The sequence below is a fragment of the Electrona antarctica genome (genome assembly GCF_951216825.1).
Source record: "Electrona antarctica genome assembly, chromosome: 7".
NCBI classification, from domain to species: Eukaryota; Metazoa; Chordata; class Actinopteri; order Myctophiformes; family Myctophidae; genus Electrona; species Electrona antarctica.
Window position 1 is genome coordinate 37253502 of NC_136812.1, and position 25081 is coordinate 37278582.

Here is a 25081-nt window from a genome sequence, read left to right on the forward strand (position 1 = left end):
TAGCAAAGGAAGTGAGAGAGGGGACGGAGGGTCTGAAGATTTATAGACATCAAGCTTTATTTACCAGAGAGGTCAGATAAACAGAAACATAAAGCTGTCGTCCCAAAGCTGGAATAAAAACCTGGGTTCTTGAAGGAACGTTACGGACAATATTCAAGTTGTGACGGCTAGTCAGCTAAAGCCATTTCAAATTCTCTTCTTTTTTTTTTGATTTGATGAAAGTTTGCCGTAACTGTCATCATATTATGATATGCTAGTGAAGGGGATACTGGCTGAAAAGTGGGGGTACACTAGTAAAGAATGTTTTTTTTGTTTATTTGTTTTTAGAACAACTTAATATAGCATTGTTATCCAAAACGGCAGTTCTAAAAAACTTTATGATTTGGTCATTATTACTAATCAAAGTTTGTTATGAGAAGGGTTGCCATGTAATGGTCCAACACGCCCGATTACATATGTGTCATGTAGAAAAATCATCTGTTGACCTCCAGAAACAATCCCTCAGATTAATTCTGCATCCCCAGAACGAATCCCAGAGAGTTCAAGACTCGTGTCCTGTCACATTTGGTGCCGTTTAAGAGAAAAATGACGTGGGCGGGCCTGTTAGACTGTGTGAGAAACTGCAAGGGATTGCTGCACTCGGTGACTGAGGAGGACACTTGACGTGTGAGGCCTGTGGAGGGGTGGGGTGGGGTGGGTGCTTGCCCCCGAGAATTCTGGGAAACGTTGGTGATCCATTAGACCCCGGGGAGACGAGGTAAAGCATGAAGGCAAGACAGGATGGAGTGAGATGGAAGAAATGATGAAAAGAGTTAAGGGAGTGGGTGCTGGAGGCAGGGCTATCTATGGCTTAGCCAGAGGTATTGAGATAGAAAGGACTGCATCATCTCCGTTCACTCCATTGGGGCAATAGTTTTACAGCATTGGCAGATCATATAAGCAAAGAATATTCATATAACATTCAATATTCAATCATTTATGGCCAAAACCAACTTTGCAGTTGATTTGGAGCTTGTTTCGGGAGAAGTAACAAGAACAAGATGAATGAAGAAGTAACACTTGGCATGGTGCAATGAATAGTTAGCTCAAGTTGTTGTTGAAGTGTCTGTCTGTCTGTCTGTCTGTCTGTCTGTCTGTCTGTCTGTCTGTCTGTCTGTCTGTCTGTCTGTCTGTCTGTCTGTGAGAAACATGAACCACATGACCTTTAGTGTTCCTAAACCCTCATTGAAGCAGCTCTTTCTATATCTCAGTGGCTCTGGGCGTAGTGATCCAGCACACCCCGCCCCCACATTCTATCTCAAACTCCAATCACACGTGCGAGGCTTTCCTCACCGGGGCCTTGTTCAATTAGCGTCCTGTTATTTTACTCGTGAGTTATCGTGTCGTCTTGACTTTATTGAAGATGAATGTCTTGATCTTACAAAGTTTATGGAGGCCATGGAGGAATTCCTATCATAGCAGGGTTTGGGGTGTGTGTGTGTGTGTGGGGGGGGGGGGGGGGTTCTCGGGGCGGCTTGGGTGGGACGGGATAGTGTCCTCAAAAGGCGAAAGTTGAGTGGGACAAGTAGTAGTAAATTGTAATGACAATACAGTTCACAATTTAGGCATTTAGGAGACACTCTTATCCAGAGCGACTTACAAATCAGTGAACCCCATGAACCCTAGTTGACAAACCACAGAGTAAATGGTCACACATGTAGAGTGCAAAGATAACGATGTAAAGCTTCAAAGAAGCTAGGACACTGGGTCAACATCAAACCTACCATCGTCTAAACAACATGATAACTAAATGAAATTCTTAACATTTCTGGTCAAGCAATTCAAATCTGAATAACAACACGTGAACAAGTCACTAACATAGATCTGCATAGTAAACTAGTATCTATCAAAAAGGTGACAGGAATGGCTACAAGGAGAGACCACAGTGGAGAGATATTTTGCAGTCTGCAATGCATGGGGAGTTTATTTCACAGTTTGGAAGAGTCTAGAACGTGTGTGGGATATGGGAATGCAGTGGCTCAGGAGCTAGAACGGCCTCTTGGGTCGAAGGTCGAAGTGTCCTTGAGCAAGACACCGAACCCCTATCTGCTTTATTGATGAGCATTCCTGTTTGGAAGGTCTGGCTCTTGATTGCCTTGTAGTACATCACCAGGTGAAGAGCAGGCGTGCTGTGCCTTGTAGTACATCACCAGGTGAAGAGCAGGTGTGCTGTGCCTTGTAGTACATCACCAGTTGAAGAGCAGGTGTGCTGTGCCTTGTAGTACATCACCAGGTGAAGAGCAGGTGTGCTGTGATTGCCTTGTAGTACATCACCAGTTGAAGAGCAGGTGTGCTGTGATTGCCTTGTAGTACATCACCAGTTGAAGAGCAGGCGTGCTGTGCCTTGTAGTACATCACAAGTTGAAGAGCAGGTATGCTGTGATTGCCTTGTAGTACATCACCAGTTGAAGAGCAGGCGTGCTGTGATTGCCTTGTAGTACATCACCAGTTGAAGAGCAGGCGTGCTGTGATTGCCTTGTAGTACATCACCAGTTGAAGAGCAGGTGTGCTGTGATTGCCTTGTAGTACATCACCAGTTGAAGAGCAGGTGTGCTGTGATTGCCTTGTAGTACATCACCAGCTGAAGAGCAGGCGTGCTGTGCCTTGTAGTACATCACCAGTTGAAGAGCAGGCGTGCTGTGCCTTGTAGTACATCAACAGTTGAAGAGCAGGCGTGCTGTGCCATTCTGGATAAAGAGCTGGGCAGACACTTTGGTGATAGTGGTGCGATGATGAAACAACAGAGGAACCGAGAGGGGAGAGGGAGGCTGGAGAGACTCGGGGAGAGGGTGGAAGAAGCAATAATTAGATTTACATGGTTGTACAAAGTTTATTTAATTTACACTCTACTCACACACAACTATTTAAATACAAATAATTATATAAATAATGTTGTAGTGGGAGTTAAGGGAGCTTGAATGTACAAGCTGTGTGAGTACAAGCTACACACACACACACACACACACACACACACACACACACACACACACACACACACACACACACACACACACACACACACACACAGACCTTGCATTAGTGCTTTGGCACGATCGTACTTAATTCCCGTGCCAATACTACTAATTAAATTGAGATTGAACTGAGAGGAAGGAAGGAAAGAGCTGGGTGACAAAGAGATAGAGATGGAGGGGTGGAGAGAGAGATAGAGAGGAGAGCGAGAGAGAGGAGAGAGAGAGAGAGAGACACACACAATAATAAAGGTACTAGTAATGTGTACTAGGCCTGTCATATTTATTACATAATCACCGTATTGTAATTATTTGGCATAATCACACATAGTTTTTCACAATTGTGCAGTACCATATACAGAGTTTTAATTGCCAACTAAAAATGTGCTGATGGTGAGCGCCCTAGTAACGCATATAGAGCTGTCACTCAGTGTGTTTTAGATGATCTGGGGGCGGGGCTCTGGGGGCGGGCTCTGGGGCCTCTGGGAATGTTTGTCCAGCACAGACTGTTGTTGTTTGTATTGTTCTGCTCTCAGCCTGCCTGGACACACACGCACGCACGCACACACACACACACGCACACAAACAAACAGCACGTGTATAGAAACCTACAGAAACTCACAAACGCATGCATTCACACAGAAAAACAACGCAACGGCACACACACACACACACACACACACGCACACGCACACGCACACGCACACACACACACACACACACACACAAAGAGAGAGATCAGCCATGCAGTCATCACCCTGTCTGTCTGTCTGTCTGTCTGTCACCCTGGACCACCACTGCATCCCCGGAGCGTGGGTCAGCATGTTTGTCTTTGGACTTTTGGCTCCAGTCGAGCCAGAGCTCCAATGACTGCTAAAAAGGCTTTGGCTGTGTCTGTGTGTGCGTGTGTGTGTGTGGCTGTGTGTGCGTTAACTTGTACGTGTGCGCGCTATGGATTGGTGTACTCACAGCTCTTAAAAGCCCCAATACCCTTGTGGCTGTGGTTTAAACCTGATGGGGTTTTGGATAAAACTGTGTGTGTGAGTGAGCTGGCAGGACAGTCGGTGTGTCTGTGCACTCTCACTGGTCGTGTTCTCTCCTAACCGTTTGCACCCCCCAAAACACAAGTCTACCCTGTGTGTGTGTGTGTGTGTGTGTGTGTGTGTGTGTGTGTGTGTGTGTGTGTGTGTGTGTATGTGTGTGTGTGTGTGTGTGTGTGCGTGTCAGTAGCACAGGGTTCAACAGTGTGTTGCTGAGGGTGTTCAGTGCGTTCAGTTCAATGTGGACCGTGTCAACGGTGGGACGCCATGCAGTGACACAGGAGTGCTGTGTGTGCAGATTCTGTAGAATGTGCCTCTCTCTCTCTCTCTCTCTCTCTCTCTCTCTCTCTCTCTCTCTCTCTCTCTCTCTCTCTCTCTCTCTCTCTCTCTCTCTCTCTCTCTCTCTCTCTCTCTCTCTCTCTCTCTGCTCTTAGGTTACTCTTTGATTACTCTCAGAAAGAGCTTTCTTTCCACGCCTGACGCCCCAAAAAGGCACAGAGCAATCGTTTAAATTTTGCAATTAGCGTACATTGGGTGGCATTTATTTTGGAAGGTACCCACTACAGCATGCACGCACATGCACGCACACACACGCACGCACGCACACGCGCACGCACGCACACACACACACACACACACACACACACACACACACACGCAACCATCATTTGTGGTTTGTATTTCGTAACTCAGCTTTTTTTCTTTTCTTTTGTTTGAGCCACAGGCTTCCAGTAAAACAAATAGGATGAATAAGTAGAAGAGTATGTGCTTGTATTGTGACTTCCTGATTGCAGCTTTTATTTCAGTGCATGTGTGTGTGCGCGCGTACGTATAAACACACACACGGCCTCTTCCTCTGCCTGTTAACCCATTCCAACTGGGAAGTGTCATTTTAACTTTGGCTATTTAAAAATAGCAGGCATGCATTTTACAAGACCGCCACTCTGTGCCGCGCTGCTAGCTTGTAGCCTTGTACATCTGCTATTTTTGAACATTTTTGAAAAATATGTTTTCAAATAATATTAAAAAATAAATAAACAAACGCTTGAGAACTACTGATTTAGAAGGCATTTGTAGAATCGGCCTCCGCTCTTAACAGGTTCAACTACAATGTCTTCCTGTCTGTCAGTAAATATAAATATGACGTGATAATGTGATAATGGCTCTGTGAATAACGTCACAGCTAGCCGTGTCCTCTCGGGACGCTCACACACCCAGGTGATAACATCACTATCTGTAGTCTCTCTCTCTCTCTCTCTCTCTCTCTCTCTCTCTCTCTCTCTCTCTCTCTCTCTCTCTCTCTCTCTTGGCCCTCGGTCCCATACCCCCCTCTGTTCCTGTCTCTCTTCTATGTTCCTCACTCCCTCTCAGGCTATTTGTTCACATTGGTCCAGATCTAACATTCTTGGCCTATCCAGATTTGAATCAGATTGGTCCGTTCCAATCAGATTGGTCAGTCAAATTCCTGTGTGGACAGTCAGTCCTATAAAGTAATGTAGTAGTGTAAAGTAACTAAGTACATGTATTTCCAGTTTTCAGTACTTTTACTTTACTTTTCTGTACTTTTTATTATGCCACTACACTTTTGAATAGTATTGAAAAACATACATTAACCACTATACTTTGAGCTTGTAGATCTGCTATTTTCTTCTTTTTTAATGTTTTTTTTGTGGCTTTCACCTTTATTATTATTATTTTATTATTTTTGTAGTGGGATAGATATAAAGTGGGCTGACATAGGAAATGGGGAGAGAGATGGGGGGGGATGACATGCAGTAAAGGCCGTCGGGATCGGGAGTCAAACCTGCGGCACACTGCCAGACTGGATTCGCAGTCAAGGTGCCTATACCGCTGAGCCACGGCCCAGGCCAGATCTGCTATTTTCAAAAGATGACGAACTTAGGAAATAATGAGTACTTTTACTTTAGGCACTTTCAGTATATTTTGATGGCAATGCTTTTGTACTCTTACTCATGTACATTTGAACACCAGACTTTTGCTTCTACATTGTGGTATTGATACTTTTACTTTTAAGAAAATGTCAGTACTTCTTCCACCACTGGATTTGACAAACAAATCAGGATTTGCCTGCAGTCCGACCAAAGCCTTACTCCCTGCCCTCATTCCGTCTCTGTCTTTATGAGAGTCATGTTTCTGTTCCTGGAGTGTCGAGCAAACCTTTTCAAATGCCACAGTACAGAGAGAGTTGGTCGCTTTCCATCCGTCAGCTGATGCGGGTAAACATCCTGAAGGTATAGACTCAAACGCACGTCACATATAAAAATGATCACTCTTAGCTTTTAGGGGAGGTTCACTGCCGTTCAGCGTTTATGGGGTAATACATCATAATTCAAATAAAACCGCTTGCCTGTCTCTGTTCATCTCCGTCACTCTCTCTTTTTCTCTTACTCTTACACAATTCTTCTTCGTAGAGGAGAGGTGCACACGTTCTTTTCAGCAATGACCCAGACGTATTTATCCATGCGTGTCAATGTGTCATGACCCAACCCAACGCAGTATTGTTCACCGTAATTAACTGAAATTAAAAATAATTCCTAGATATAATGTTCTTTTCGAGGCTACAGCCAGGGAGCGCAGTGAAGAAATCGGGTACTCATCAATATGCTGTAATGGAGGAATTAGAGGTGCTTCATCAGTGGCATATATTGAAGGACTTTGATTGATTGAATACTTTCACAGATTGCAAAATTGTACAGAGGTACGAATATACAATAATGCTAAAAGGATAACACTAAACAGTCCTATAAAAAGGTTTGTTTCCTTTGTTGTCCTGTGTATCCATTCCATGGATACTATAGACAGAGGTACTCTTTAATGGGACACAGTGGAGGAAACAGGTACACCAGAAACGGGGAAAATAAAAACATGCGGAATGCGGAATTTATTGGCAAAAGGCCTCAGCCTTTTTCCAGTTAACTCCGTATAAACAAGCAGCATGTTTTGACCCGAAACAAGGTCAGACAAACAAATGTTTTTGGAAAGTTTTTCAAGGCACACCAAAGCCTGCTAAACATGTACTGCATAGCACATACTATACTAGTAAACAACATATAGTTATCAATACATTGAAATTACTCAATGCATTATGATTAAAAGTTGACGAATAACTACATTTGTGCTGTTCACTATTCCACAACCAAATCGATACGCCCCGTGTCCCAAGTTTGGAATGTGACCCACAGTTTGTGCACCACAGATGGAGGATGATAGGCAAAATGTTCTCCCCTGCCGTCCCTATTCTGTCCATGTCGGTATAGGTGAAACGTTTTCCAAGGAACTAGTGGAGGAGCTTAGGGAGAGATAAGGGTGATTTCGCGCTAATTTGTCTAAAAGTGTCACATTTTGCACATAGCCCACGGCATTCTCTAATGATTTAGCTAGGGCGCCCTAGCTGGCGACCTTCAGGGTCGCCACAGTGGCCAAATCCATATGACCACCATTAACAACCTATATAAGGCAACATTTTCTCAATTGCATTATGCTTTAAGTAGCATGTGACATGTCGAACCAGGCAGTTTTCATGATTCTGAATGCATTCCAAGCATTAGTTTTGCACGAAAAACTCTCCTTGGGCTAAATTCGGCCATAGCCACTTGGACAAATGTGCCCAAATGTGATGACCTAATCACATTTGTGATGCAGTTTTTAGCCCAAGGAGTGTTTCTTCGTGCAAAACTAATGCTTGGAATGGATTTAGAATCATGAAAACACCCTAGTTTGACATGTCACATGCTACAGCACAATGCAATTTAGAAAATGTTGCCTTATATAGATTGTTAATGGTGGCCATAAGGATTTGGCCGCTGTGGCGATGGATTGCATTTTTCTCGGCTCGGGCGCACTAGCTAAATCATTAGAGCATGTCCTGGGCTACATCCAAAATGTGGCGCTTTTAGACGAATTATTGCGAAATATCCCTAAGCTCCTCCACTAAACTATAACATGGATAAGACAATTGCTGTCGCACAATTAAATGGTGCCAGACCAACGTGGTCTCTCCTCAACTCTCTCTCCTCTGGTCCGTCTGCCGTTTTCCTTTCAGCATGATGTATCATGGTGTACAGCATAGTGACCATCGGTTGTGAACTACGTACCTGTCACGATGCTGTGTGGATTCGCTTACTTACTTACTTAGGCCCGTCGCTCCCAGTGGAGCACAGGCCATCTACGACTCTTCTCCATCCAACACGGTTTTGGGCTATCCTTTCTGCCTCCCGCCAGCTGATTCCCTGTCTCTTCAGCTCCGCCTCAGTGTCCCGCCTCCTGGTGTTTTTGGGTCTCCCTCTCTTCCGCTTCCCCTGGGGATTCCACGCCAGGGCCTGGCGAGTGCTGCTGGTTGTTGGTTTCCTCAGTGTGTGTCCTATCCAACCCCACTTTCGTCTCAGGATCTGCTTCTCTACCGGTTCCTGCCTTCCTCTCAGCCACAGTTCCTCATTCCTGATTTTGTTCGGCCACCTGATCCTAAAGATGCGTCTCAGACTGTTGTTTATAAAGGTCTGTATCTTCTGTAATGTTCTTTTCGTCATTCTCCACGTCTCTGAACCGTAGAGAAGGACGGATTTTACATTTGAATTAAAGAGTGTGGATTCGCTTAGTCATTTACACATATCCCTAATTATTATTATAAATATATAATGCTGACTAAGTGGATTCGCTTAGTCAGCATTATATATTTATAATAATAATTAGGGATATGTGTAAATGTGGCCCATAACCGATTAATTGCGCAAGTTTCCAAGTTTCTTACACCACCTACAGTGATTCTGGCTGCTGATGCACATTTTAAAAACAGACACAAAAAAAACTATTTGCTTTTATTTGTACCACATTTAGACCCTTTTTGATAGCTTCTCATCATCACAAAATGCTAATATTGTCATCTGTTTGATACCAACATTGCAATTTAAGGCAGATATCGGCCCATACTGATATCTGGCCTATCTATATGGCCGATACTGACTGAATTCTCACTATAGTGGGTGTTTTCTCTCGCACAGCAAGATGCTATGTTATTCCTCTTCACCGGTAACTCATTTTAAGGTCAGCTGGCTGATGTGGGTTCACGCAGGTGTGCGTATGTGTCGGCTTCAGACAGACAGACAGACAGACAGACAGACAGACAGACAGACAGACAGACAGACAGACAGACAGACAGACAGACAGACAGGCTGTTTCCTGTGTCCCTGTAATGACCACAGTAAATGTTTGTGGAAGAGCAGCCTCATGTGGAGGTGTGTTTGTCACTGTCTATGATAGAGATGCAGTGCAGAGTAAACAGATGCCGACTAGACATTTACACAAGATTATGATGTGTACTGTGTGTTTACTGTACACACACACACACACACACACACACACACACACACACACACACACACACACACACACACACACACACACACACACACACACACACACACACACACACACACACACACACACAAACTTAAATACATGCTCCTCCCTCGCATAAGGCTTAGCACCCCTTTCCTTGAAACAGATGTGCACATGTGTGGGGCCTCTTTTTCTGTCACCCTAACACACACACACACACACACACACACACACACACACACACGTAAACACACAGTTACCTCTGTGACCTCTGTATTAATGCTAGGGAGAGACACTGCATTTTAGGTCTCGTCCAAGTGTCAGACCAACTCCATGGCACGCACGCACGCATGCACGCACGCACACATGCACGCACGCACGCACGCACACACCACCCTTGCAGGACAGACAGCGTTGCAGCTGTATCGCAGAGTAATGACTCACTCCATGTAAGACAGGTTCACCGATCGCTTCCAAGTTGTTGCACAACACGGCCCCACCCAGCTCCGGCCACTACGGCGTGCTCTGACAGGATGCTGCTGGGGACGCACTCCAAATCCTCAGTGCCCATTTAACTGTGAGCGTGCACACATGGAACTCTCAGCCTTAAGGTTCACGAAGGTGGCTTTTTGCACTCTACTCTAGAGTGACACCACTGCGCTCAACGCAGAACAACTAAACGTGCTAATAACTTACAAAATATCTGTCAGTATGCTGGATCCCTCTCTGTCTCATGAAATCACCTGGTCTGAGATGGAAGGATGGATGGATGGTGAAGGGAGGCTGCACTGGGAAGGCAGGGACATTGTGATGCAACAGTGCCCCCCACTGGTCCTTCTCGGACAGTGGGAGCCGAAGTTTTGACTTGCCACTTTGCACCAGCTCTTATTTTGAAATTGGTCTCCCTCTCTCTCCCCTCCCTCTTTAGTCGGTTACACTCATTCACTCCCTCCTCCCCTGCCCTCCCTGAGCCCCCCACCCCATGTGGCCCTCCTCTCCGACCCCCCACCCCTGTGGCCCTCCTCTTCCACCCCACCCCCCGCCTCACATAAGCCCCCGTCTCAGACCCCCCCAACACCCCCTGTAGCCGTCCTCTGCGACCCCCAGCCCCTGCACCCCCCCTCCTCGACCCCCCGCCCCGCGTAGCCGTCCTCTCCGACCCCCTGTAGAAAACCACCCCGCCGTGCCCCCCTCTCTGACTCCCCCCATTCGCTGTACCCCCCCCCCCCCCCCCCCTCCATTTGAGAGACACAAGAAACTGGAATCAGATGGGGCCGCATTAACCCTTCACACTACGTGTGTCTCCTCTGTAAAAAATAAAAACGTGTGTGTGTGTGTGTGTGTGTGTGTGTGTGTGTGTGTGTGTGTGTGTGTGTGTGTGTGTGTGTGTGTGTGTGTGTGTGTGTGTGTGTGTGTGTGTGTGTGTGTGACCGCGATGAAAAATGAAAGTGAGCGAGCGCGGGGGACATTGAGACCACTTGTTTCGCTGGGAAGCCGTGTGGGCAAACCGTGGTGTTTGTGCAGAGTTTTGCCTCTGCTGCTCTGAATGTTTACCTCCGGATGTTTGGAACCTCCTCGGTCTATTAGCAGTGGCTGTAATGTACTGTCCCTGTCAGTATTAGTGTCTGTGTGCGTCTGCTCATTGAGGGAGCATGATTCAGTCTTCTCCCAGTGTGAGAAAAGTGCGGGAGACTTCAATTATTTAATTATTTCTTACTTAAAAAACAAACAGAAAAAACATTGCCCCGGGGTTTGTGGCTGAACAGCGCAACTCTCATCTGGTGAGTTACGCCATAATCTGTTGCAGCCGATGTGGCGAGGAAAAACAGCCCCGGCTAATTCCCCCCGCGTCTCCAAATACTCTCCGTTGTACTACTTCAGGACACATGTTCACATTGAAGCCTACGTGTGCACATTTGTGTTCCAGTTTCTCTGAATTCTCTCCCAACTGACAACATACCGAAAGGAAGCGTAACTTGTTTTTGTTTTTTCATGAGCGTTCTGTGTGTGTGTGTGTGTGTGTGTGTGTGTGTGTGTGTGTGTGTGTGTGTGTGTGTGTGTGTGTGTGTGTGTGTGTGTGTGTGTGTGTGTGAGACGCAGCGGCAGGGTGTCTTGTCGTGTGCCCTGGTGGTGACCAACAGACGTCGAGCCACAGTGACCGGCATGTGGCTGACTGGCGGTGACAGCGAGGCGAGTGTGTGTGTGTGTGTGTGTGTGTGTCCTCGCTGAGTGTTTGTGTGTGCTGTTTGCGTCTGTGTTTGGATCCCTGTGTGTATAAACAGTCTCCTACAAATTACAGAGCACTCAGTCCAGCGTCACATCAAACTGACAGAAGCAGAGAGAAAGAGAGAGACCGACCACTCACTGTCACCAGAGAGAGACACACGGGAAAATAAAGATAAAAATCATTGACCGGAAAAGCCAGAAGGGAAGGAAAGAATATCTCAGCCAGTAGTGAAGAGAGACTATGTGAGAATTGGAGGAGGAATCTAAAAACTGAAATGCTGAACGTCTGATATCATAAGCGAGAAGAGGTTGAGAAAGACTTGGCCAAGTGCAGTCGTGCATCGACAGTGACGCACATGTCCATTTCCCCTCCGCTGAGCTGGTCTGCAGCTGGGCTGGGTGTCCCCGAGACGGGGCGTCCTCGGTGTCCGAGTCCCAGCGGCCCAGTGAGGCGGTCCAGACCCGGACCGGCCAGCCAGCCAGCTGGGTCCAGTAAGCCAGAGAGATGTATGCATGTTTGGAAAAGAGTAGGCCTCATTTAAAGGGGAAGATTTATGACTCTGCGTTTCTATAAACATGGCAGGCATCGGGCTGATGGAGTCGGAGCAGGGTTCACCTTACCTTTAAGAGCTTTTCAGTCCACGGCTCCATCTATCAATCAGTCTGTCGTCTCTCTCTTATCAAGTGTTCTTATCTTTGGTATTTTCACTCTATCCATCCTTGTATGGATACAAGGATGGATAGAGCTCCGCTCGTTTTTGTTTACCTTTTTTTTTTAAAATGATGTGCATGTTTTTGCGTATAAAATCAAACGGCGGAGAGAGGCGACATTCAAACAAACGCCATTTGGACACTGTAATCGTAAACGATGCACCCTGTCGTGTCTTAACGTGAACCACGCCAGATACAAATTGGATCCTCAGAAAGGCTAATAGGAGGGAGAGAGGAGGTTTGTTTAATCGAGCAGCGTCGTTGGCATGCCACCAGAGTGCCTGCATCGGCGCGTCCCTGTCATTCAAACTCACCCCTCCATGACTGCAGACGCACAGACGTTTGCCGCCTTCCGCATGTCCTGTAATCACGAACGAGGTTTTTTTAGTCATGCAAATCCCTGTGTGTTGTCTTTGCCTGTTCCACCACGCTGCGTTTTGTTTAGCATGCAGCTCACATAGATGTTAATGACCTTGAAGGAGTCAGACACACAGATAAATAATTATGCAGATTTGGAAACGGATACAGAAACAGATTTGTCAGTTTGACCCAGCCGGTGTATTTCAACATTTTAAGTAAACACTGGAGAAAGACATGGGGAGGTAGAGAGTACGGGGTCGACATGACACTGCATAGATCATCAGATAAATCTGCACAGGGTCATTATGAGCCATTATGAGCCTTCTCCAACAAACCTCCAAAGTATGTACATAATTTAACACTAAGCGATTCTTTTTTTTTTTAACACTATTTTTCCACCAACAATACACCCCTCTCTCTCTCTCTCTCTCTCTCTCTCTCTCTCTCTCTCTCTCTCTGTCTCTCTCTCTCTCTCTCTCTCTCTCTCCATACAATAAAAAATAGAACAGGGTACTTACTTATTGTCACTTGAAAATACTTTAGTCCAGTTTAAAGGGCTACATTTATGCAGAGGCTGCAGTTACGATACCCCGAGCTCATCCATCATGTGAGATAAATTATTGTTCTTGATATAGTGCATAAACCCGACCCCACACACACATTTCTTGTTTATCTTCTAAGTGTATTCTTTCTAAAGGTAAACACAGACACAGTCCTGTATGCCACCGTGCAACACCTCTATATCTCTACGCACTTAACCCAGGAGGAAACGGGAGAGCGTCTGTATCACCTTAGATTTTAGCGTTGGCTATTAAAAAAGATCAGATATACAAGCTTCCAGTGCGGCACAAAGTGCATAAGATATTTTTGAACATTTTTTGAAAGATCTTGAATGTGAGAACGACCGATTTAGAAGGCATTTGTAGAATCTGCTAGACTGGGTTATTCAGCTAGTAAAATTATCTATTGACAGATAACCGACAGACAGAAAGAGGCTGATTGATGGAGTGGTATAGAGAGACTGAATATGGTTGCTGGCTACAGTGCATTGTGTGTGTGAATATGATCCTGTGTGTGTGGTGTGGACAGTTGAGCCGTGCGTTTTTAGAGCTCTGTTTCTGCTCATCCTTCTCAGAGAGCGAAATGAGACGTCCACACCTTTCACACAACCACAGAGTAATGGCAGTAAAATGAGGGCCAGAGATAAACCGTTTTTTTCCCTTCCGAGAGGTTTCCGGCCCGGACTCTCCACTCAAATTTCCGTCTTTTCAGTAAACAGTGATATTCCGGTGGAATCTATTCTAGGATTTGTCGGCGTCATCCTCCCAGGTTTACACTGAGCATGTGTGTCTGGATACTGTACATGTGTGAGCACTGCAGTGAGCACAGTCTCTGATAAGACTCAACTCAGAGCTTAAAGTTATTTATTGTCACATCCTGCACATGCAACCAGAACCAACTCCTCCATTTGGACTGCCTACCCAGGTTCCACAAAGTTTAGAACTCAATCGAAATTGATTGTGTGGAAAAATCGGGACACGTCGGCAGCATAATTGCGATGTCAAATAACGGCTGATATATCGGCCAAAATCGTCCTGCTCTGTACAAAACATGGCAGGTAGCAGCTAAGCAGGCAGTGTAGTTCTTGTACTTGGATCTCCTCTAGTCTACAGTGTGTGTGTTTGGGTCTTTGGAAATGGAGATGTTTTCTCTTGGTTGTGTTGTTGTTTACATGCTCAAAAAGCTGGCCTCAGCTGCCTGTGGGAGAGCGTGGCTGCTAATGATTATCTTTAATCTTTTCCCCCCAAACTCCAAACTCTTCCACTGCAAATCAACGAAGAAGCGCGTTTGCTGTACATCATTTACCCTCACCTCAGGATTTATGCCTCTTGTGTTTTAGAGGCCCGCTCGCCATCCCTGCCAGATTAACGTGTTGTTATTTGTGAATGCAAATTGTATGCGATTATGTGTTTGCAAATCAGGCACATGTGTGCGCACACTTCCAAGGGCATGCAAATTAGTTTATTATCGTGGTTGCTATGGTATCGGTCGGCAGACCATGTGACATGGGATGGCTATTCCCGGCCGGGGGCCTTCACTCCTTGACCACAACAACAACCCACCTGTGACCATGCTTTGTTCCTACTCCTGCAACGCCCCCACCCAGCACCTCCTCTGCTTGCACACACACATGCATGCATGCACGCACACACATACACACGCACGCACAGTCACACACACACACATGCACATACTACTGATTTCATGAATGGCAACATGTTTACAGGTTTGTCTGCCAATCTTTTACCGTAAAGCCGAAAATAGCAAATGTAGAAGCTCTGAGCTTCTAGATGAGCTGGACCAGGAAAATGGTCCGCACATTGTATATACCTCAAATTATACTATACTTAAGTAGGTATAGTAATACAAGTACACATCACGTGCGTGCATGCGCGCACACACACACACACACACGCACACACCCTCCCTTGTGCCCCAGGACCCAGAAAGCAGTTCATTGTGCAGCCAGGGAGCGGGGCGAGCGAGGGGAGCGAGGCATGGTTCTGGTTAGCGCTGCATCTGAAACACTCACCTTCCTCCAGGGGCTGCATCTGGAGCTGGTTTCCTGTTCAGGCTGCGCTGGCCAAGGGCGGAGCTTGGCCCGGCGCTGTGATTGGGCGAGACGGGAGGCTTTATGGACCCTGCGATGGATGGAGGTGCCAAACAGTAATCTGTCAGTCAGTGGCTGACAGATTCAAGCCAGTGCTCGCTAATGTAGGGGCGCTTTCTATTGGAGCGGTCCTCCGAACCGGGGAGTCGATCCTCCATCAAGTGGTCCATTTTGCTAATTTGCTATAGGCCAATCAGACAAGCCGATCGGCTAAGCCCCTCTGAAAGGCTTTCTGGTGAACAAAGGAGTATTCTTTGATGCAATGTCATTCTTTATTTGGAAACATTGTGTCACGATAAGGAACTCCATTGTGGACATTTAAAGTAATGGCTTTTTTTGGGTAATTGCGTGCCTTAACATTAGCATTGTTTTGACAGCGTATTGCCATGGTTATTTTGTAATTGTGTGTAAATGGTGGCATTAGTGCATGGCGAGGGGACCGGTACATTTAGTAATTGGTGTGTAATAATAACTTTGGCTTCCTGTTATTTCTGCCGTAATTATATAACACAAGCCGTGGGCAGAGACCCTAAAACCTTTTTAAAGAACAGACCTTAAAATCTGCACCGATTTAGAGGCATAGTTTGTGCTAGTCGTCAGTCAGAGCGGTGCACTCATTTTGGGGGATGGGGGGGTGGGGTTGTGATGGAAAGAGGGGAGCGTCTGGTAGGATCAGCGAGGCTTTTATTCAGGTCTTGTGTTTCAAATTGCCTCGGCTGAAGAAGAACTCTCTTCACATGGCGAACGTTGGAACGTTTTGCAATGTTGGAACGTTTTGCAGCGAGGAACACATCATTGGTGTACAATGCTGCTCAAGTGGGGTCCGGGGACCCCCAGGTGTCATTGAGACGGTTCCACGGGGTCCCCAGCCAAATGAACAGTACAAACATGAAAGCCCATTCATATTTTTGGACTATGTTTTTTGAAAGATTTTGACAAATGGGTGCATGGCACAAAACATTTCCAAAGGAGGGTCTGCAGCCATGTAAATACATGCCTTTGGGGATTGTTGACATGAAACCGTTTGAGAAGCATTGCTGCATACTAACAATGGTTGATCCAACTGGCCCCCCACATGTTCAATGTGTTTCTGGAGGTGTGCAGTGCAGCGCAGCGCCTCGTGCCAGGGCCGCGGGCCAGACATTGTCGAGGTTCTCAGTTCTCACTTGTAGTGCTGGAAAAAAAGGAACTGTAGTCATTCTTCCCCAGTCAGCTCTCTTCTCTGCTCCGTACCGAAAGAACTCCTTTTATTTCCTGCCCTGGCGCCACGGTGCACAGCTGACAGCCGCGTTTACAGAACTCCTGAAGGGACCCAGTTACGTGCTTAATGCTCACACATGTGAACACACACACACACACACACACACACACACACACACACACACACACACACACACACACACACAGTGAGGCTATGGAGAGGGACCTAGTGGGGATACGGAGGTGAATGTTATTGAGCTGAGGTTCAGTTGAATCAAGTGGACAAAGAGGAGCTTTGAGAGATACAGAGAGGGTATAAGTAACGTGAGAAAAAACATTTTGTTCAAATAATGTTTGCATAGTACTGTAAAAGTCAACCAGCTCAGGTTAACCAGCTCAGTGGCCTTGTGGTTATAGTGTCCGCCCTGGGACTGGGAGGTCGGGGTTCGATCCCTCAATACTAAGAATGGGACCCAGTGCCTCCCTGCTTGCCATCCCCTGCGACATACTAGCGTCATGTCCAGGGGATGTATTTGTACATCAAGCTGCCTCACTATGTCCTGTTTCTGTAAAACAGGACATACAGGCTCCTGCCCTATGGGCCTCATGGCTCTCCTTGATAGGGTTAGCAATGCATACTTATTGCAGGGATCAATGTCATTGTAGGGTTGCACTCAAATTATATATTTGTCCTATACATGACATGTAAAGGACAAAGGCAGTAACCAGTTTCAACCTGGCATCCATCATTTGGACATTATGCTCAAATATTTTCACTATTCATTGTACGACGAGGCATGAAGTTGAAGGGCTGAAGTTGTTTAGTGCCTTAATTGGCTCATGCGTATTTTGATACAAAATTTGACCAGTGATCCATCCGATCTCACCTGCAACGCTGCTCAAGGCTAGTTGAAGCCACCGGGCAGTGCAGAACGAAATCGCACAATATCGGGAAGTCATACGCAAGGGGATGAGTCAGGGGGGAAATATGTTTGTCAAGAGTACCTTGGGGCCAAGGTCAGAGGCAGCACAGGTTCAGGTTTGGGTGAGAGCCCTGGAGAATGGCCTCATGATAAATGAGGAAGGGGCCCGAAAGCCCCTCCACGGATCCCCTCGTCTGCTTCTCCCGTCTCCTCTGACCTGTGCTTGAAGGCTCTGCCACGGTCCAAATGAGAACCCTACGCCATCACAAGGCTGATGTGTGTGATGTTGACAGTGTGAACACGTTAAGCTGAGAGCCTGCTGGGACAGTGTGGTATACGTGATCGCTGGTTCTCAACATGGGGTACCTTGAAGGGCTTCCAATCCAAGGGGTACCCCAGCTATAATTAGTTATAATTAGGAAACAAATCTGATTGATCAGGGTAAAAATCTTTTCACTTGTCCGTGGCCTAATGCATAACAAACTGGGGGTTCTATGAAATCCATACTGGATCCCATGATACACATGGGAACACTGTGGCTCCGATGTGGATGGTTTCAGCCTGGTCATAGCCCTGATACTGACTTCCATTATACAGTTAAAGTAAAAGGTTTCAAAAGGTACAGTTGGAGGCCATCGATATTGTCCTTTTCTTTTTGCTGAGGTTTGCGTGATCTGCGCAAAAGGACAGTTAACCCATTTTGGGGCGGGAACCCCTTTTGGTGTTTTAAACATTATAATTTAGCTATTGAAAAATAGCAGATCTACAAGCTCATAGCGCGCCACCGAGTGGCGCGCTACGAGCTTGTAGGTCTGCTATTTTTGAAAAATCGTGAAAATATTTATTTCAGAAAACTGGAGGATTTAGAAGGATTTTTTTAAATTTTGAGGTCAGGCCTAAATGGGTCAAATGATAAGGGACAATATCGGTGGCACCCAACTGTATAAAACGTACAGTATGTTATGGGAAAAACAAATGGAGCAGAGGTACTTATGTGGCCTACTGGCAGTGTGCAGCAGACATGTGGGGCTGATCGTTCCAGCGGTTTGGGAGATATGATCCGGACACACCCACAGACAGACAGACAGACATAAGTACAGGCAGACACCCACAGACAGACAGACAGACATAAGTACAGGCAGACACAGAGACAGACGAACCCTCTAAAGGTGCGTAGACTTGGATGGTTGGAGTGGAAACAAATAAATCTTGAAGCATTTTAATCATTTGTCGGAGCATTATAACGACACAGATCTTGTAAGGGGGTCCTTGGCACAATGCATTTTCAGATGGGGGGCCAAGACATTTGGGGGTCCTTGACATGGAAAAGTTTGGGAACCGCTGCTCTATTTAGTATGGACAGAACTTGAACCCTAAACTCAGTAAAACTATACCTAAACCTAACCTTAACCCTAAACTCAGTAAAACTATACCTAAACCTAACCTTAACCCTAAACTCAGTAAAACTATACCTAAACCTAACCTTAACCCTAAACTCAGTAAAACTATACCTAAACCTAACCTTAACCCTAACCTGCAGTAAAACTATAAAACTAGTGGCTGGGGGCGTTTCCAAGGACCCGGAAGAACGACGGAACCCGATGAAGATACCATGCGAGCAAAGCAGTCGGATGGGAACCATGAGGTTCCCAGTTTGAACCCGGCCTCCCCCAGAGTTAGTGTCAAAGTGTCCTTGAGCAAGACCTTGTACCCTTAATTTCTCCCAATGTGCAGGTTGGTGCCTTGCATGGTTTCCTCGGTGTATAAATGGTTGAATGTAAAGCGCTTTGGATAAAAGCGCTATATAAGTTCACCATTTACCACTTAGAGATGGAAGAAACAAAAGCCCTGACAAGCCTTTGTCCCTCTCTCCTGGTTCGGTTCCCGCTCCAGCCCAGCGGAGCGAGGGGGGAATGATCCCCAACATTGTTTGGCAGAAAGAGCCAGAGCAGCTCAGAGAGCTATTTGATTTCACAACGTTTAAGAAGAAAAATCTGTGTCGGGGATGGGGCGCACGCGCGCGTGCATTCGCATGTTTGTGTGTTTGAGCGGTCCCCGCAGACCCGTGGTTAGCTGGGGCCGAGCCAGGGTGGAGGCAGCATCGCAGCCAACAGTAGAGAGCTCTTCCACGCAGGAGAGACCCCCACCATACCTCACACACGCTGCCACACAACGGCCCATCAAAAGACGACGTCTTGTGGAGTCGTGTACATTATTCAGAACTGTCCGACGCAACGTAATCTCCCACAGACGATATGCACTTGTCCTGAACGTTACTGCCTGCTTTTTTCACGCAGTGCTGGAAATCGTCAACTTGGGGAGGTGATTGAGTTCATGTTGTTATGGATTTTTGGAAGGTCATCAAATATCCTGCTCTCAGATTCATTTTGAATTGTTGGGACCGCTTCCACACAAAATGAAAAGATTTCCGCAACGCTTACCGTAGATCTATGCAGACTTCACTTTATGAAGCTTTGTTTCTGCCAGTCCTTCATCAGTGCAAACCGATGGAGGTCGAACAGACCATGGCAACAAAAACAAATCAAGATGAGGTGAATAATATATGTTTGGTAACTTTGGTTTATTGTTTTGTTTTAGTTTTTCAGCCAATGACGGCAGGGGTGCAGAAAGCATCGACCGATTTCACTCAGCTAGCAGACATGGTCCTCCTAATTTCTCCCCCAAGCCGACCAAATCCCCTTTATATGAGCACTTTCAAACGGCATGACTCATGGCAATGTTGCACTGTTCTTTGAACTAAAGGCTACGTTTACAGTAAAAGCTTTTTAATCAGCCCGTGTGTGTAAAGGTCGGTTTTCTTTCTTTTATTTATCGCTTTCAACCCGGTGTACCTATTTTGGCCATGTCACTATTATTCGAAGATTGTGCAAATAATCACTCAACCTCACACCGCAGTTTTGCATACAATGAATTATGTAGGGTCATTAAACCATTAAAACCGTCAAAGTATCCATGTCATTTTGCATTTCACCGTTGGCTATTCATAAATAGCAGATATAAAAGCTGCGAGCTTGTACATCTGCAATGTTTTGAACATTTTAGAAATATGTTTGATAACTACTGATGTACATAGAATGCATTTGTAGAATCGTCTCAAGTGGTTAAGGCACCGCAGTGTCAGCTACTGACATTGCTGCGAAGGCTTTCACCACAACGATACCGATACCTCACACCACATACGTATGGATCCAAAACCTTGGCGAATGGCTAGAAACCCTCTGATGTGTCCTCCTCACTCCGTCAGGGACAGTCGTACCCTCGCAGAGACCTCGCCGCAGCAGCCCGCTCAGGGACACTAAGGCACTCAGCCATTTGTTGGGTTTGGACCACAATCTTCCCCGGGTCTGCGACCCAGAGAGGCCTGATTGGATGGATCGCGTCTTTGGCTGGGGATGGGGATGGGGGGGTGGGGGGGCAAGAGTTGCACTGGGTCAGACATCGGATAGCCCCCGACGGGCCCACCGCAGCCCTAAAGACTCTCAGCTCTGAGATCTCCAAGCTGAAACGGAGAGAGAGAGTCTGTTTGTCTTGGGCAGAGGAACATTGAGCTCTAAGCTCACGCTCACACACACACACACACACACACACACACACAGTCACACACACACACACACACACACACACACACACACAGCTCTCTCATTAAAAGGAAATGGATCCACACCGGCTTGTGTATCTCCATCTGATTCAAACCGAACTGTCCCCGCTGGAGGCCGTCATTCTCTCCTGCTCCGTTGTCCGTGGTTCATCTCCTCTGCCTCTCTCGATTGTTCAGTGTCTTTCTTTATTCTCCTGACACCCCCTCCTCCCCCCATTCTTTCTCTTGCCACTTCATTTTCTCCCATTATCAAGTTTTTTCCTCTCTCTTTCTGTATCCCAGCGTTTTTCATTGGTCTCTCCTGAGATGCAGCAGAGGACAGATTAGCTCCACACCCTTGTTTTATATGGCTATGAGCTCAGTGTGGCTGTGAGAGTGGTCACTGTTCTGTAACAAGGTCCCGTGATCTACATCATTTGGGCCCAGAGGACGACCGTTATTATGTCCCGATCAGACTGACTCAAGACAGGCACCGAGGAACGGTTCACTGCTCTCCGTGTGTCCACCAGAGCTCTTTGTTTCCCAGCTGGAACCTAAGGCAACCTAAGGCGCTCTTCTAAAACGCCCATGTGGGAGCACCTAATGGAGCTTTGGATGCGGAACGATTTTTCGGCTGAGACACTGGTTGACAATCCACGCCCACAATTTAGGCGTTTATCAAACGCCATCATCCAGAGCGCCCCACAAGTGCGAAATCGGAATAAGCACAGTTAGTATGACTACAGAGTCAGCGAACGACAGGTTAAATAGTCACAGTGCTTCAAAGAGAACAATGTAGTGGCTCTCAGAAACATGCCAGGTAAACATCAAACCTAGCATTAGGGATGTCTCAATCACGTTTTTTTACTCTTGATCCGATTTCAATCATTTGATTTGGAGTATCTGCCGATACCGATTTTTCCAGATCCAATATTTATATTTTTATAGAACACAATGATACAATATCCCAAATCACAGACAACATCCAGTAATAATATTCATACTATGCTGTGTTAACGGGCAATTCTGGTCACTAGATTTGCCCGTAAACCTCAAGTTTAGCAGGCATATACAGTAATATACTGTAATATACAGGTGTGATGGTACAATTCGGGAGTTTACCGGAGTTTGTTGGAAAGTTTAACTGAAGTTTCCTGTAATATACACATCCGTATTCCATGCTTTTTGCGCAGTGGACGTTTTTTGCTCCCGATCCGATTTCCGATCATTTGAAAATGACGTGATCGGCCCAGATTTCCGATCACGTGATCGGATCGGGACAACCCTACCTAGCATATTTTATCTCACAGAAGTAAACGTGTTGTCACAAGACATTTCATTCAGCTTGAAGTCAGTGAAATATGGTCCTTTGTTATATTGTAATGTAACATGTATTTTGTGTATTTGTGTGTGTGTGCATTTGTGCAAACGTGTGTGTGTGTGTGTGTGTGCGTGTGCGTGTGCGTGCGTGCGTGCGGGAGGGGATTAAGGAGGGGAATGGATACCTATGCCCCTCTGGTCATTATTTTTTATGACTGACTTGATGTTTTATCCCTGCTTCTGGTCAGATTGAATTAAATATATGTCTGTCTGATGTGTTTTTATTTTTTTGGTAGAATGTCATAAATGGGCCCCATGTCTTGTAAAGATTTTTCTCAGAGCTGGCAATTGAAAACCTTAACATCTCAGAGACAGGACATTATATCATGAAGCCACTGACGGAGCACGGGCAGGGCAGCATCCTTCCATTTGAGCAGAATGGCACGCCTAGCGAGCAATAAGGCAAAGTCGACCTGTCTGATATTTATGTTTGACAATATCACATAAATATCACACATGTATGTTAACCACATCAACCCTGGCATTCCTATTTTGGGCAAAAGCAATTATTTTCCTATTTGTCCTATACGATGAGGTATATTATGAGGCTTAAAGTAGTCAAGAAAATGTATCCCTCTCTTGTTTTATTTGAACAAATGGTGTGTGTTTTCAGGCCTTGGGAGACTCGGACCTCCCCAGCGTGCTCAGACAGCTGCTGACCCTGATGACGTCCAGAGGAGGCGCGGAGGGCTCCTCCGGCTCCGAGGAGGAGGAGGAGGCGCGCTGTGGCCCCGACGAGCTGCTCCTGCTGCTGGTCTACCTGTACTCGCTGGCCGGGGAGGCGCAGGCCGCCCAGGACCCTGATGAGGAGGACGAGGAGGTGGAGAGGCTGGAGACAGAGCTGATTGGAGCGCTCACCATGGCCATCCGCAGAGAGACGCAACTCAGTCCCCTGGTGCAGAAACTCACTGGTACGACACACACACACACATGCACGCACATTCGCCACACACAAGCACATTCACCACACGCACGCACACAATCGCATTTAAAAGCGGCCTGTGTCCCCCATTTGTTGAGCTGCCAGCGCCCGTCTGCCATGCATTTCTATGGCATAGACGCGCTGGAGCGATCCTCTTCCCAGTAGATGTTCTTGGCGTCCAGCATTTTATGGCGGAGTGCCCTGAGAGCTCCAAGCAGCTTATTCTTTTTGGAGAGAAGCACCGCTCACTTGATCCTCCTGTCTGTGTTTGACAGCCCGGTCATGTACAACCTGACGTTGAATTGTTACCTAAAACCGTGAAAAGGCCCTGGACATGATATCCAACGCTCTCTGTGGACTCGGCCCCAATCTAGCAATTTGGAAGCACACTTCCAAGTGAGTGAAGAATCCACCTGACAGGTATATCCAGTGGTGTCTGGAGAAGTGGGTATACTGTACTTTTACCCAAACATTTCAAGGTGGCCCATGCTATAAAGAAATGTCCTGTGATAAAAATAAAAAAAACATTGAAAAAATAAAAATACATTGAAAAAAATAATAATAATTACATTTAATTAACAATTCCATATAAACCTGCCTAAGGTTTATATGTTCTGTTTATTTGTTGGTGCACTGATTGGCGTTTGTTGTTGCTTTGTTTTTAACCGTGCACAGCACTTTGGTCAGCTTTGGTTGTTTTTAAATGTGCTTTATAAATTAAGTTTGATTTGATTGTATGGCTCTGTATTGCTTACATGAGCACGCTGGTATCCTTGTTAATTTGCCTCAAATGTAACATATTTCCAACTAGCACTTATTGTACTTCAAACAAAATTTAAGGAACAACATCGTAAATTTGCAAATGCACAAGGAAAACACAGTGTGTGTGGTTGTGCATAGTTGAGCTGCTTTGGCTCATCAGCTTGTCTGTCTGGTCATGTGTTTTGGGCCAAGTTCCCAACTAGAAAAAACCCCAATAACAACAAACCCATAAAATGATTAAAAAACAAAGTTGTAAAGTGGCGTCATCATTCACTGGACATAGAGCCCTCCCCTCTGACACTCCCCTGTACGTGTCCAGACACCAAGGAGAAACACACACAGAAATAAGAGAGAGAGAGACGTAGGGTGTGGTCACCACTCGGGACCATGATCATTCCCCATCGTCATTCCCAGAGAGAGAGAGAGAGAGAGATGGGGTGAGAGGAAGAGAGAGGCAGGCTGGGTTAGAAAGCTGAGGCACTGATTGTTTATCTTCTACGTCTCTGTCTCTTTTCCACGCGTGTGTGCGTGCGTGCGTGCGTGCGTGCGTGCGTGCGTGCGTGCGTGCGTGCGTGCGTGCGTGCGTGCGTGCGTGCGTGCGTGCGTGCGTGCGTGCGTGCGTGCGTGTGTGTGTGTGTGTGTGTGTACACACACTGACCACACACACTGACACACACAGACCAGATGGAGAGATGCTTCACACGCGTGCGTGAAGCATGTCCTTGTTAGTGGCAGGAGGATTCTGTCAAGAGACCTCACACCCCATCTCTCCATCTGGTCTCCCCAGACACACACACACTCCGCCAGGTCACATGATAACAAATACACAAGCATTGGACTGTGGGAATGTCAGAGCTTGAGAGTGTGTGAGGGAGAAAGAGATAGAGAGACTTTGACCAGATTCACCTGTAGACACGTCAACTGG

The 25081-nt window shown here is 46.3% G+C and overlaps 1 protein-coding gene across 1 annotated transcript in view; it reads left to right on the forward strand.

Annotated features, from left to right (window-relative positions):
* The window catches only part of scfd2 (sec1 family domain containing 2), a 191636-nt gene that overhangs the window by 50155 nt on the left and 116400 nt on the right, over positions 1–25081 (forward strand). The window contains exon 5 of the mRNA XM_079506818.1: positions 23086–23383. Coding sequence (XP_079362944.1) covers positions 23086–23383 — 298 coding nt within the window. The remainder of the gene's footprint in view (positions 1–23085; positions 23384–25081) is intronic.